At 39.0% G+C, this 15,611-nt stretch overlaps 1 protein-coding gene across 1 annotated transcript; it reads right to left on the bottom strand.

The window, feature by feature from the left end:
• Positions 1-13,897: 13,897 nt before the first annotated feature.
• LOC113257505 (olfactory receptor 6C6-like) lies at positions 13,898-14,869 on the bottom strand. The gene has a single exon (XM_048216757.1). It carries the CDS (start codon positions 14,834-14,836, stop codon positions 13,898-13,900), a length of 939 nt encoding a protein of 312 aa, XP_048072714.1. The 5' UTR covers positions 14,837-14,869.
• Positions 14,870-15,611: the final 742 nt, after the last annotated feature.

Genomic DNA, 15,611 nt, shown 5'->3' with positions numbered 1-15,611 from the left:
TAAATACTACAAATCACAAACTTGCAGTAAAAAAAATGTTTCATTCATTTCTTCTGATCATGTTTTTCTATGTCATTACTTACGTCATATAGGACAGTCTCTAGAAGAATCTTGCTGTTCAGTCCCACCCTTAGTTTTTATTCCTCCAAATGAAAACACCCTGCTACAATAACTTACTCTCTCAAGTCTGTACTGCAAGCCTTAAATAACATTTCTTTATTATATATTAACTTCTAGAAACCATAACTTTAAATAAAACACGCCTTTTATAAGTATAATTTGCTCTACGAAATTTGTTAATTAATTGAACATACATAGTGTATCTTTCTTATTGCAGACATTTCAAGGGGCTCAATCCTTAACTTTAAGAAGATTGCATTGGTTTAAGGTGACTGACATATAACTCCAGTATTGATATATAGTGTATAATTAGTGTTGTAATGAAGGGATATTAAAATATCATGGGGCATATTCTGTAGCTTCTAAGTAATTCTGGAGATGTGAGATGACTTTTAGGGGATAGTGATAATTATATTGAAGCTAAAGTATATATCAGGAAAGAAGACTATGGTCTCAATATATGCTAATAACAGAGAGGTATTAGATAACCACATGCATTTGGAGATTTAGGATATCTCATGCTTAAAACAGGATTTTTGAGATACTCAGCCTGGGTTCAGTAAAGGTTTCCTTACAAATGCAACGTGGAATACTGCATAGAATACATGAAATTTTTGCACCTCAGAATTTCCGTATATAAAGGAGGAGTAGGAGGGAGTTAAGATAGCGGAGGAGTAGGGGACCCCTTTTTCAGCCGGTCCCCTGAGTCGAGCTGGATAGGTAACAGACCAGCCTAAATAACCACGGAATCAGCCTGAGACGCAGGAAAATACATCTGGATCTCTACAAATGAACATCTCAGGCGCTGAGTATTGAGGTACCAAGAGGGGAGCTGTAAACCGTGCACAGATATCGGAAGATAAACGGAAGGGGGAGGGAGCCGCCGCGTTTGGGCGCCAGGAAGCGGCAGCCACCTGCACGGGGGAGCGGGCGGACTCACGGAGGGCACCCGCGAGAGAGCGGACTGAGACCGGTGAGCCGTGAACGCGCGCCACCAGGCATCTCCGGAACACCGGAATCCCGGAATCCCGGTGTGCTCACGGGATCCAGACTGAGACCGGGAACTCCCGGAGCGCGCGCGGGGCGGCTGGCGGCTGGCGGGCCACCTGCACGGGGGAGCGGCCGGACTCGCGGTCGGCACCCGCGAAACAGCAGAATGAGACCCTGAACCGGGTGCGTGCGCCACCAGGCTTCTCCCGAAACTCCGGAATCGAGGTGTGCTCACCGGGCATAGACTGAGACCGGGAGACCCGGGAGCGTGCGGGTCGGCCGGTGGCTGGCGGCATTAGAAACACAAAGGACAGAGACGCGCCGGCCCTGGAAGTGAGGGCAGGGACGCCGGGTTGGTGCGCACATCCCGGGATGCTGCAGGGTTGAGCAGCACCAACAGTAACAGAGTTAAAGTGGCCAGAACATCAGTAGAGAACGGGCCGCAATCCCTCTGTTCTGTGACAATGCAGCCTCTGCTGCTCTGACCCTCAGAAGAGGCATAGCCGGCCGCCAGGGAAAGCCGCCAGAGAACAAAAGCCTGGAAATACCGGCTCAGAGAGTGCCCATCCCCATCCTCCCTCGCAGGGGACACGGAGACTCTAACCAAACAGGGTTGCCTGAGTATGGGCGCGGCAGGCCCCTCCCCCAGAACACAGAAGGCAGGCTGAAAGATCAAGAAGCCCACAACCCGAGGCGCCTGGGTGGCGCAGTCATTGAGCACCTGTCTCCGGCTTAGGGCGTGATCCCAGCGTTCCGGAAAGGAGTCCCTCATCGGGCTCCTCCGCTGGGAGCCTGCTTCTTCCTCTCTCACTCCCCTGCTTCTGTTCTGTTCTTGCTGACTGTCTGTCTCCCTCTCTCAGATAAGTAAATAAATAAAATCTTTAAAGAAGAAGCCCACATCTCTAAGATCCCTATAAAACAAGGGGCACGGCCTGGGACCCAGTCAATAATTTGGGCTCTGGACAACCCCGCAACCTCTCCTCATCAGAATGACAAGAAGGAGAAGCCCCCCCCCCACCAGCAAAGAAAAGACAGTGAGTCTGTGGCCTCTGCCACAGAAGTAACGGATATGGATGTAACCAAATTATCAGAAATGGAATTCAGAGTAACAATGGTCAAGATGATGAGTAGACTTGAAAAAAGTATTAAGGAAAATGTTACTGAGAATATAGAATCCCTAAGGGCGGAAATGAGAGCGAATTTGATAGAAATTAAAAATTCTATGAGCCAAATGCAGGCAAAACTAGAGGCTCTGACGGCCAGGGTCACAGAAGCAGAGGAAAGGGTTAGTGAATTGGAGGATGGGTTAATAGAGGAAAAAATGAAAATAGAAGATGGTCTTAAAAAAATCCACGCCCACGAATGTTGGCTACGGGAGATTACTGACTCAACGAAACGATCCAATGTTAGAATCATCGGCATCCCCGAGGGGGTGGAGAAAAACAGAGGTCTAGAAGAGATATTTGAACAAATTGTAGCTGAAAACTTCCCTAATCTAGCAAGGGAAACAAAAATTCGTGTCCAAGAGGCAGAGAGGACCCCTCCCAAGCTCAACCACGACAAACCTACGCCACGTCACGTCATAGTGCATTTCGCAAATATTAGTCCAAGGATACAGTATTGAAAGCGGCCAGGGCAAAGAAATTTCTCACATACCAAGGCAAAGGCATCAGAATTACGTCAGACCTGTCTACACAGACCTGGAATGAGAGAAAGGGTTGGGGGAGCATTTTTAAAGCTCTTTCAGAGAAAAACATGCAGCCAAGGATCCTTTATCCAGCAAGGCTGTCATTCAGAATTGATGGAGAAATAAAGACATTTCAGAATCGACAGTCACTAGCCAATTTCGTAACCACGAAACCAGCCCTACAGGAAGTATTACGGGGGATTCTATAAAAGTAAAAAGGCCCCAAGAGTGATACAGAACAGAAAGTCACAGCCAAGACAAACAAAGACTTTACTGACAACATGGCAGAATTAAAAGCATATCTCTCAGTACTCAGCCTGAACATTAATGGTTTAAATTCTTGCTTTAACGCCACAGGGTTGCAGATTGGATAAAAAGAAATGACCCATCCATTTGCTGTCTACAAGAGACTCATTTCGAACCCAAAGATGCATTCAGACTGAGAGTAAGGGGATGGAGTACCATCTTTCACGCAAATGGACCTCAAAAGAAAGCTGGGGTAGCAATTCTCATATCAGATAAATTGGATTTTAAACTACAGACTATAGTTAGAGACGCAGAAGGGCACTATATTATTCTTAAAGGAAGTATTCAACAAGTGGATATGACAATTATAAATATATATGCCCCCAACAGGGGAGCAGCAAGATACACAAGCCCACTCTTAACCAGAATAAAGAGACATATAAATAAAAATACATTAATAGCAGGGGACCTCAACACTCCACTCTCAGAAATAGACAGAACACCCTGGCAAAAACTAAGCAAAGAATCAAAGGCTTTGAATGCCATACTCGACGAGTTGGACCTCTTAGATATATATAGAACACTACACCCCAGAACCAAAGAATACTCATTCTATTCTAATGCCCATGGAACATTCTCAAGAATAGACCATGTTCTGGGACACAAAACAGGTCTCAGCCAATACCAAAAGATTGAAATTATCCCCTGCATATTCTCAGACCACAATGCTCTGAAATTGGAACTCAACCACAAGGAAAAATTTGGAAGAAACTCAAACACTTGGAGACTAAGAACCATCCTGCTCAGGAATGACTCGATAAACCAGGAAATCAAAAATCAAATTAAACAATTTATGGAGACCAATGATAATGAAAATACAACAGTCCAAAACCTATGGGATACTGCAAAGGCAGTCCTAAGGGGGAAATACATAGCCATCCAAGCCTCACTCAAAAGAATAGAAAAATCTAAAATGCAGTTTTTATATTCTCACCTCAAGAAGCTGGAACAGCAACAGAGGGACAGGCCTAATCCACGCACGAGGAAGCAGTTGACCAAAATTAGAGCTGAAATCAATCAAGCAGAAACCAGAAGTACAGTAGAGCAGATCAACAGGACTAGAAGCTGGTTCTTGGAGAGAATCAATAAAGTTGACAGACCACTGGAAAGACTTATCCAAAAGAAAAGAGAAAGGACCCAGATTATTAAAATTATGAATGAAAAAGGAGAGGTCACGACGAACACCATTGAAATTGGAAGGATTATTAGAAATTTTTATCAACAGCTATATGCCAATAAACTAAGCAATCTGGAAGAGATGGAATCCTTCCTGGAAACCTATAAACTACCAAGATTGAAAAAGGAAGAAATTGATTTCTTAAACAGGCCAATTAATTATGAAGAAATTGAGTCAGTGATAAACAACCTTCCAAATAACAAAACTCCAGGCCCGGACGGTTTTCCTGGGGAATTCTACCAAACATTCAAAGAAGAAATAATACCTATTCTCCTAAAGCTATTTCAAAAAATAGAAACAGAAGGAAAGCTACCAAACTCATTCTATGAGGCCAATATTACCTTGATCCCCAAACCAGGCAAAGACCCCCTCAAAAAGGAGAATTACAGACCGATTTCCCTAATGAATATGGACGCCAAAATCCTCAACAAGATACTTGCTAATAGAATCCAACAGTGCATTAAAAGGATTATCCACCACGATCAAGTGGGATTCATACCTGGGATGCAAGCGTGGTTCAATATTCGCAAATCAATCAGCATGATACATCATATCAACAAGAAAAGACTCAGGAACCATATGATCCTCTCAATCGATGCCGAAAAAGCATTTGACAAAATACAGCATCCTTTCCTGATTAAAACCCTTCAGAGTGTAGGAATAGAAGGTACATTTCTCAATCTCATAAAAGCCATCTATGAAAAGCCTACTGCAAACATTATTCTCAATGGGGAAAAGCTGGAAGCCTTTCCCTTAAGATCAGGAACACGACAAGGATGCCCACTCTCGCCACTATTATTCAACATAGTACTAGAAGTCCTTGCAACAGCAGAAAACAAAAAGGGATCAAAGGTATTCAAATAGGCAAAGAAGAAGTCAAACTGTCTCTCTTCGCAGATGACATGATACTCTATATGGAAAACCCAAAAGAAGCCACTCCCAAACTATTAGAAGTTATAGAGCAATTCAGTAACGTGGCGGGATACAAAATCAATGCTCAGAAATCAGTTGCATTTCTGTACACGAATAACGAGAACGAAGAAAGAGAAATTAGGGAATCCATCCCATTTACAATAGCACCAAAAACCATACGTTACCTTGGAATTAACTTAACCAGAGACGTAAAGGACCTTTATTCTAGAAACTATAAATCACTCTTAAAAGACATTGAGGAAGACATAAAAAGATGGAAAGATATTCCATGCTCATGGATCAGAAGAATTAACATAGTTAAAATGTCCATGCTACCCAGAGCAATCTACACTTTCAATGCTATCCCGATCAAAATACTGATGACATTTTTCAAAGAACTGGAACAAATAGTCCTTAAATTTGTATGGAACCAGAAAAGACCCCGAATCTCCAAGGAACTGTTGAAAAGGAAAAACAAAGCTGGGGGCATCACAATGCCGGATTTCGAGCTGTACTACAAAGCTGTGATCACAAAGACAGCATGGTACTGGCACAAAAACAGACACATAGACCAATGGAACAGAATAGAGAGCCCAGAAATGGACCCTCGGCTCTTTGGGCAGCTAATATTTGATAAAGCAGGAAAAAACATCCGGTGGGAAAAAGACAGTCTCTTCAATAAATGGTGCTGGGAAAATTGGACAGCTACATGCAAAAGAATAAAACTTGACCACTATCTCACACCATACACAAAAATAAACTCCAAATGGATGAAAGACCTCGATGTGAGACAGGAATCCATCAAAATTCTAGAGGAGAACATAGGCAGCAACCTCTACGACATCGGCCAAAGCAACCTTTTTCATGATACATCCCCAAAGGCAAGAGAAACAAAAGATAAAATGAATTTATGGGACTTCATCAAGATTAAAAGTTTCTGCACAGCCAAGGAAACAGTCAGAAAAACTAAGAGGCAGCCCACGGAATGGGAGAAGATATTTGCAAATGACACTACAGATAAAGGACTGGTATCCAAGATCTACAAAGAACTTCTCAAACTCAATACACGAGAAACAAATAAACACATCAAAAAATGGGCAGAAGATATGAACAGACACTTTTCCAATGAAGACATACAAATGGCTAACAGACACATGAAAAAATGTTCAAAATCATTAGCCATCAAGGAAATTCAAATCAAAACCACACTGAGATACCACCTTACGCCAGTTAGAATGGCAAAAATAGACAAGGCAAGAAACAACAATTGTTGGAGAGGATGTGGAGAAAGGGGATCCCTCCTACATTGTTGGTGGGAATGCAAGCTGGTACAGCCACTCTGGAAAACAGTGTGGAGGTCCCTTAAAAAGTTAAAAATTGAGCTACCCTATGATCCAGCCATTGCACTACTGGGTGTTTACCCCAAAGATACAGACGTAGTGAAGAGAAGGGCCATATGCACCCCAATGTTCATAGCAGCAATGTCCACAATAGCTAAATCGTGGAAGGAGCCGAGATGCCCTTCAACAGATGACTGGATTAAGAAGTTGTGGTCCATATATACAATGGAATATTACTCAGCTATCAGAAAGAACGAGTTCTCAACATTTGCTACAACATGGACGTCACTGGAGGAGATAATGCGAAGTGAAATAAGTCAAGCAGAGAAAGACAACTATCATATGATTTCTCTCATCTATGGAACATAAGAACTAGAATGATCGGTAGGGGAAGAAAGGGATAAAGAAAGGGGGGTAATCAGAAGGGGGAATGAAGCATGAGAGACTATGGACTATGAGAAACAAACTGAGGGCTACAGAGGGGAGGGGGGTGGGGGAATGGGATAGGCCGGTGATGGGTAGTAAGGAGGGCACATATTGCATGGTGCACTGGGTGTTATACGCAACTAATGAATCATCGAGCCTTACATCGGAAACCGGGGATGTACTGTATGGTGACTAACATAATATAATAAAAAATCATTATAAAAAAAAAATAAAGGAGGAGTAATTTAACCCACATCTCATAGTTCCTTAAATATATGCTATTAGAACTCTTTAGCACTCAGTAGAGATTTTGCTGATATTGAACAATTCAAGAATGCAGTGTTACTCGTTCATAATATGCTGTTATAAAGGTAGAGGATATAAGCCTAGAGACGTGAAAGGACTTGGATACTGGAATTGTATTTTGGACTTAAACCTGGTATTTTAGTGATTTTGAAAGGTTTGTATAAGCTTCACCTTATTAGCCTTATAGTCTTATAAATGCCCCTTTCATTCCTATGTCTGGAATAAAACCAATATATCCTATGTGACCCATCTATTTTATAAAATTATTGTGAAATAAATTCAGTGCTTTCCATAGCAACATACTGTCAATTAAGTCATTACCTGATATAAGGTTACTTGCCAAAATCTTTCTCTCAATTCCAGTTTGTTTTCTACCTAGCAAAATTATGTCAATTAATTCTGACCTGAATAGAAAATGCACAGACTCTTTCCCTTGGGCAACAATAGTGTACCTCTCCATATTCAAACCAGGAAAGCTACATTTCCTTTGTGTATCGCCCTTAATTTTGGCTTAGGGGAGCAACAGAACCATATTTTTCTTCTATCTCACTCCTTTGTTCTTAGTAATTAGGTTAGTACCTCCATCTGTTCATAAAGCCCATGTAATACATCTGACTGCAGTTATTGGAGACTGTTTTTAGAAACTGATATACTAAAGAATTTTGTTTTTGCTATTTTTATACGAATTCATGGGCAACGTGGAATTCTCACTAAACTTAAAATTGGCAACCTTTTTTTATTTATTTATTACTGAAAATATGATTAGTATTAATTTCAACAATTCTGAGAATCTTCTAAGACTATTAAAAATATTGTTTCTAAGGCTCTACTGTTATAATTCTATTTTTCATTTCTTCTGAAAGCTTCATAATTAGGAATTTCAACACTTCTGAAAACAAGATTATTGTTTCAATCATTAAAAGAGTAAATTTATTTGAACCCTTGTATTCACTAGTAAAGGTCACATTATTCAAATAGTTTAACTACAGAGATCTTTAAGAAGTGTGCCCAGAGTCTGTGAAGTACTAGTCCAAAGATAAACATTTGCTCAAAGAACCAGAAGAAAAATTCTGATTGCACCCACGCCAGTATAAAATAGCCGTGCCTCACATATGTTGCAAGAAATGGTCTTATTGATGTGGGCAGACTGGGTCTGAGGACCCAGTAGAGGGTCACACGGGACCAACCAAGGAGGTCCTTGGCTTCACACTGGATAGAAATCAAATGTGAGCCAGAGAAAGTAGAATCAAAGCTTATTGACTAGTGTAAGTGAGAGATAGCAGACAGAGTGCCTGGGAGACTTGGAAGGAAAAGTAGAGTGAGTCTCTTTGTTGTTTTTTGGGGCCAGGGGTTTATATTAGAAATGGTCTAGGGTGCATGTTTCTCCAGGAGTCCAGGGAAAAGTGAGTATCAGGTGAACAATAGGTATTGTTCTATAAATTACCAAAGGTAAGGGTATGGATGCTGGTGGCAGCAGAAGTTCGTTTGAAGCTAATGTCCTGGGACCTGTCTGGAATCTGTCTCTTCTTAGGACAAAACTCAGAGAATGATGAACTTTCTTGCTTCCCCTCTGAGGTGGGAACATAGCATCTCTGGCTTGTTCAGAGGTGATGTATGGAACACGTGTAAACGGGGCCTCGCAGAGAAGAGCAGAGATGGGGCCTTTCTGAAATGGAGTCCCTTCAGCTTTCCTACTTCCTTATCCCCTGTTGCCATGCTGACAAGAAATTTGGGGATGCAGATAGTGGTGAATGAGATTTCTAAAAACGAGAAATTTTGGAGGAAGAAATACGTGATTGTCTTTGGATGAGAGTCCAGTGGGGTGAGGGTGATTATGGCTGGATTCCCAGTGACACTCACATGTGGGTAAAGACAAAAACAAAGAGAAGAAAAGGGGCCACCTGTAATTGTGGATCATTGCGCAGCCCAAGAAGAAGAAAAGGGGTCACTGTTCTGTGGTTTCTCACAGCTGACTTCTATGAAGAAGGAGGAAAAAGAGTAATAGGAGAAGGAGGAGAGGGAAAAAATGAGAATTAATGAGGAAAGGCAATAGAGATACCTATTATCTTAATATCCTCATAAACAGATTGCTACTCACTCCCTACCTCCTTCAATATTCTTAGTCAGTAGTAACATCCTCAAAAACTTCACTCATATAATTTTTCTCAAAATTTCACTATCTCTATGAAATTGTCTGAACTTTTCTTTCAATCTAAGCTTTCCGAAAGGATAACATATCAAATTAATAGAATCATATAAAAATAAAAACAAAGAAAGAAGCCAAAAAAGCTCATATTTCTCTGTGTCTTACTCTTTATGATAGACTTAGTTATTCTGTAAGTCAGATTTCAATGGATTCTCTACCTTTTACAAAAACGCAAACTTGATCTAAACATCTAGGCCCACATACAGTGCCAAACTATTTTCCACAGTGACTACACAATTTTACGTCCCCACTAACAATATCAATAGGTTTCAATTACTCCACATCCATCTATATATATATATATATATATAAATATAAAGCCATCCTACGGGTTAGGAGTGTGTCTCATGGTTTTGATTTGCATTTAGATAATTACTAATGATATTGAGCATCATTGCATGTGCTTGTTGGACGTTTTAAGGAATTTGTCTTCAAATATTTGCACATTTTTTTGAAAGATTTATTTATTTATTTGAGAGAGAAGAGAAATGTGTGCACTTGCACACACACACACATGCACGAGTGGGGGGTGGGACAGAGGGAGAGAATCTACAAGGAGACCCCTCGCTGAACACGGAGCCTGTAACAAGGCTGGATCTCAGGACCCATGAAATAATGACTGGAGCCGAAACCAAGAGTCAGACGCTTCAACAACTGAGGCACCCAGGCGTCCCCAAATCCTTGCCCATTTTTAATTGGGGTATTCCTTTATGTGGTTGTTGCTGATTTGTAATAGTGTTTTCATATATTCTGGATACTAGATCCTTATAAGATATACAATGTGAAGATCTTTTCTCCCTTCCAGGAGATTGTATTTTCACTTCTTGATAATGTCCTTAGATGAACAAAATTATTTAATTTTGATGCAGCCCAATTTAATCCTTTTGTTGCTCATACCCTGTCTAAAAATCCATTGCCAAATCCAAAACCAAGGTCATATTATCACCCTTGTTAAAAGAATTGGATAGTGGTGAGCAAATGGTGAGGTGGGGAAGTGTTGAATCATTACATTGTACACCTCAAACTAATATAACACTGTGTGTTAACTACACTGGAATTTAAAATTAAATTAAATTTAAAAAAAAGAAATAAGAGCTCCTGATGGGGTCAGAGAAATCCAAATAATAATGTCTCATTTAACCAGGGCAAATAAATTATGTTAAATAGAAAGCAGTCAATTGTGCTAAATATTGCTGAGATTGATTAAAATGACAATAAAAAGCAGATTCATGTTTGGGTGCCTGAGTGGCTCATTCAGTTAAGGGGCTGACTCTAGATTTCATGATCTCAAGGTTGAGTGATCCAGCCCTGCGTCAGGCTCCCAGCTCAGTGTGTCAAGGAATAGAGTGGCCAGAAGAGAGGGAGAGAGAGGGGGGAACTGCTGGTCAGTGGAGCAGTCAGAACACACACAGCAGGTAACACACACTCTTATTACATCTGCTGTCTTATATGGTGTTTATGGTGTTCCAAAACTATTACAATAGTCACATCAAAGGTCATGGATCACAGATGATCATAAGAAATATAATAATGATGAAAAAGCTTGAAATATTGTCAGAATTATCACGATGTGATACAGATATGAGCAAATGCTGTTGGAAAAATGGCACCAGTAGACCTGCTTGATGCAGGATTGCCACAGACCTTCAACGTTGAAAAAATGCAGTATATGCAAAACGCAACAAAGCAAGACAATAAAATGAGATCTACCTGTACCACATGTTGTTTCTCCATTCATTACTGGACGGTTATTTGGGTTGTTTCACTTTTTGGCTCTTATGCATGACGCGTCTATCAAAATGTGTGTCAGAGTTTTTGTGTGAACATATGTTGTCAATTCCTAGAAGTAGAATGTCTGTGTTATATGGCAAGTTTATATTTGCCTTCTTGATGAGCTGCCAAACTTTTCCGAGTGGCCGCACATTTTACGTTCCCACCAGCAGCGTATGAGGGTTCCTAATTCTGTACATCACCACTTGTTATTCTGTACAACAGCACTGTTACTTCTTGTGATATATATATGTACACACACACAAGCAGACACACGTACACACATCTTATAACTGTCCCAGTGGCTGTAACGTGGTATGTCTCTGTGGTTTGGACTTACATTTTCCTAAATACTACTGTTCTTGAGCACCTTTTCATGTGCTTTTTGCCTGTTTGTATATCTTCTTTCAGTCCTTTGCCTATGTTTTGTTGAGTGTTTGGTCTTTTTTATTGTTCAGTTGTAGTAGTTATTTTATGTAAATTCAACCAAGGAAGTACAACCCTTTTACCAAGAAAATACCAGAACTTAAAAATAAAGATGTCCTAAATAAATAAAGACATCCTATATTTTGGCCAGTAGACTTGACATTGTTTATTAAGATGGTAATAGTTCCCAAATGGATCCACAGATTCAATGTAATCTCTATTAAATTTTCAGCTGCTCTTTTTGCTTAAATGAGCAATCTGATCCTAAATTTCATATGGAATTGCAAGGAATCCTAAATAGCCAGAACAATATTGAAAAAGAGGAACAAAACTGAAAGAGTCGTACTTTCCTATTTCAAAACTTAATATAAAGCTACAATGATCAGGACAGTGTGATACTGGCATAGCAACTGAGCACTACCTCAAAGGACTAGAACTGAGAGTCTATGGTAGACCCGTGCATTTATGGTCAATTGATTTTTAACCAGGGTGTTAGTCAATGGGGGAAACTTTTCAACAAATCATGTTGTGATAAAGGACTATTTTCATGCAAATGGTAATTTTAATCTTTACCTCAAACCATACACACACATTAACTCAATAGAATCCAAAGACCTAAATGTAAGATATAAAACTATAAATTTCTTAGAATAAATGGGGTACATTTACATCTTTGCAATTTTGGATTAAACAATGGTTTTTTTACATATGCCACCAAAACCACAAGGAACCAAATAAAAAATAGAAGAACTTGACTTTGTCAAAATTAAAAATATTGTAACCAAAGGACACTACCAGGAAAGTGAAATGACAACCCAAAGAATGAGAAAAATACGCACAAATTGGTTTGTGATAAGGTTCTAGTAGTTTTTAAATAGCTAATTGGAAGACTTTGAGGGCCTTGAATATAATGACATGAACTCATTCCCTTGTAATTGCCTTGGGAAAAAGATAGTTAACAGTGTTGGCTTAAAATAGTAAAATAAACCAGAATACAAACCTGAACCTAATTTTTTCTTTCTTCTCAGAGCCACATGGATAGGAATTACTGCATTAAATTTCCCTAATGATTTTTCCACCTGTATTTCTCTGATGGCATATTATATCCAATATAGAACTCATTATATTTCATGGATTTCTTTGCAGGTTCACTTTTTTGTGTTTGTCTGACAGGATACCATTAATACTCCCTTCTTTAATAACATTAAAATCATGAGTGAGTCCACGCAGGGGTGGGCAGAAGGGAAGTTGAAAGAAGACCCAACTCATTTTTTAACATCTCTTCCATTTATCCCATGTATCCCATATATCCAAATAAATGTTCAACCATTCCTCTCTGTTTGTATACCTAAATATCTCTGGAACCATCACCGGGAGATTCAGCTTCATTCACACTATTTACTGCATTTCAACTGTCAAATAACTCATTTAGTTTAAAACATCAGCCCTCTAACTTGTCTCTCAGATTCCAACATCCAAATACCCATCCCCAATACATTTGACATAGCAATGTCTATAAAATAAAAATCTGTTCACATAGGTTTTTATATTAAAACAGGAATCTCTCATCAAAACCACCTGTTTTAAAATCACCTAGAGTCCATGTTTCTACACCGTACTCCAGGTATATTGAAAAGACATTTTAGGAATGAGAAATTTGACTTTGTTTTTAAGTAAGCCAAACAAGTGTGTGATTCTTATTCACGCCAAATTTTCAGGTTTATATACCTACCAGATGAAATCCTGCTCCGTTTGAGAACATGTGAGCTTTTCATGACTTGAAGCCTGCCTTTTTCCTTTCTTGTTACATTTCCTGCCTTGTTTCCTTCCTTGACTTACATTTGAAGAGCTTCCTAGAGTCCCAGTGGTAGTGCATGTTGTAATATTGATGTCTGTATATTTCTGTAAAATTCTTATATTCTTATTCTATATCTATTTAAAATCAGGTTTTTTTTTCAGGAGGTCAGTACCATGTTTTGTAGAATAAAAGAAACTTCACATTAGTGTTGATAACCTAATAGATGACTCATCTTGTAGCACTGAAAGGAATTATGATCATAAAGAGAAGTAGGAAGGAAAAGATGCTCTGTGCTGAAAGGTTTGGTTAAAATATTGTGAGTTGAAAAAAGTATTATGAGGTGAACTACTTGAAGAACAGATCAAGTAAACTTAAGATGAGTCAAAATTTTTATTTACATTTTTCTCCAAGATTTTAAAATTAAGTTTCTTCTTCATTTTTTGAAAAAAGAGAAAATCTTTTGGAGTATGTCCTTGAAGGCTTGTTTCACTTGCTGGTTTCTGAGAGTGTAAATGAAAGGGTTTAATAAAGGGGCAACCGAGGTATAAATAACACTTACACCTTTGGATAGAGTCACCCTTTCCTCTGCTGTTGGCTTTATGTAATTAAAGATACAGCTCCCATAAGTAAGGGAGACTACAATCATATGAGAAGAACAAGTAGAAAAAGCCTTTGTTCTTTTCTGAGCAGAGGGGATCTTTAGAATGGTCTTGATAATATATGTGTAAGAAAGAATCAGTAACAGCAACGTGACCAGGAGATTTACAAGAGATAAGACAAAGGAAAGCAATTCCAGGAAATGAGTGTCAGTGCAGGAAAGCTGCAGCACAGGGGAAGTGTCACACATGAAATGATCAATTACTCTGGAAGCACAGAAGTCCAGTGTCAGTCCAGAGGCCACTGGTGGAAACGAAAGCAGAAAGCCAACTGTCCATGAACTGAATAGAAGTTGGTAACACACTTTGTTGTTCATAATGATGGGGTAATGTAGGGGTTTGCAGATTGCTACATAACGGTCCAAAGACATGGCAGCCAGTAGGTAAAATTCTGTAATTCCTAATAAGAGGAGAAAGAATAACTGAGATGCACAACTATTGTAGGAAATTATTTTGTTTTTAGTCACGATGCTTATCAGGTATCTGGGAATACAGACTGTTGTCAATGAAGCTTCCAAGAAGGAGAAATTTCGGAGGAAAAAATACATGGGAGTCTTGAGGCGGGGATCCAGCAAGGTAAGAAGGATGATGGATAAGTTCCCCGTCACACTCAACACATAGTTTAGAAAGAGAAATATAAAAATCACAATTTGCAGTTGTGGGTCGTCGGTCAATCCTAGGAGAACGAACTCGATCTCTCTTGACTGATTCCTCATTTCAGACTTGAGTCTTATTAGACAGACATAGGAAAACAACTCCAGAAGTGGAAATAAGAGGATTTTTTAAAAAGCTACAGAAAAAAACCATAGTAAAAAATGTAAACCAGTTAAGAGGTTGATCCAATTTAACAAGACGTATGATACTTAAAATTATAGCATAGATCAACCTAGGCAGCCTTTAGCTTATTGTTCTATTGAAGTGACAGCTATGTTAACAACACTACTAAATTTTTTCTTTCTCTCTATTTGAACTTGAAAGATAATGTAAATTTTAGCTGATCATTTCAAAATGAGCTGAGATCTGTTAAAATGTTCTAAATAGAACATAAGCTTGACTTTAAATGTATTTTCTATGTATAGCTTAAAATTTTTTGAAAAGTCCTTGTAACATCTAGAAAATGATAACAATGTCAACTTGCAATGTTTATTCAAAAATCCTTAGCCCATTACAATACTTAAAAATATGTGAAATATAGAAACAATGAGTTATATATTTCTCTATGATTGAAATTTTGTGATATATACCATTATTTATTTTGCCCTGCTGCAGTAATTCCCCATTGTTTCTTTATATTATTTCACTTATTATTTTTCTTTGGTTTCAAATACATCAGTGTTCTCATATTCTTTGCATTTAATCTTGAAGTTTTGACTATTGCGTCTACATAAAAATAGAAAAATATATGACAGTTCAAAAGTCACTGGATACTACATGACTTTTACTTAAGGGATTGCTTTCATTTATGATCCAAATACTTATTGCAAACTCTAA

This window comes from Ursus arctos, unplaced genomic scaffold, assembly GCF_023065955.2.
Source record: "Ursus arctos isolate Adak ecotype North America unplaced genomic scaffold, UrsArc2.0 scaffold_26, whole genome shotgun sequence".
Classification (NCBI taxonomy): domain Eukaryota; kingdom Metazoa; phylum Chordata; class Mammalia; order Carnivora; family Ursidae; genus Ursus; species Ursus arctos.
Note: the sequence above shows the minus strand (reverse complement) of the source record. Positions and strands in the feature narration are given on the sequence as shown.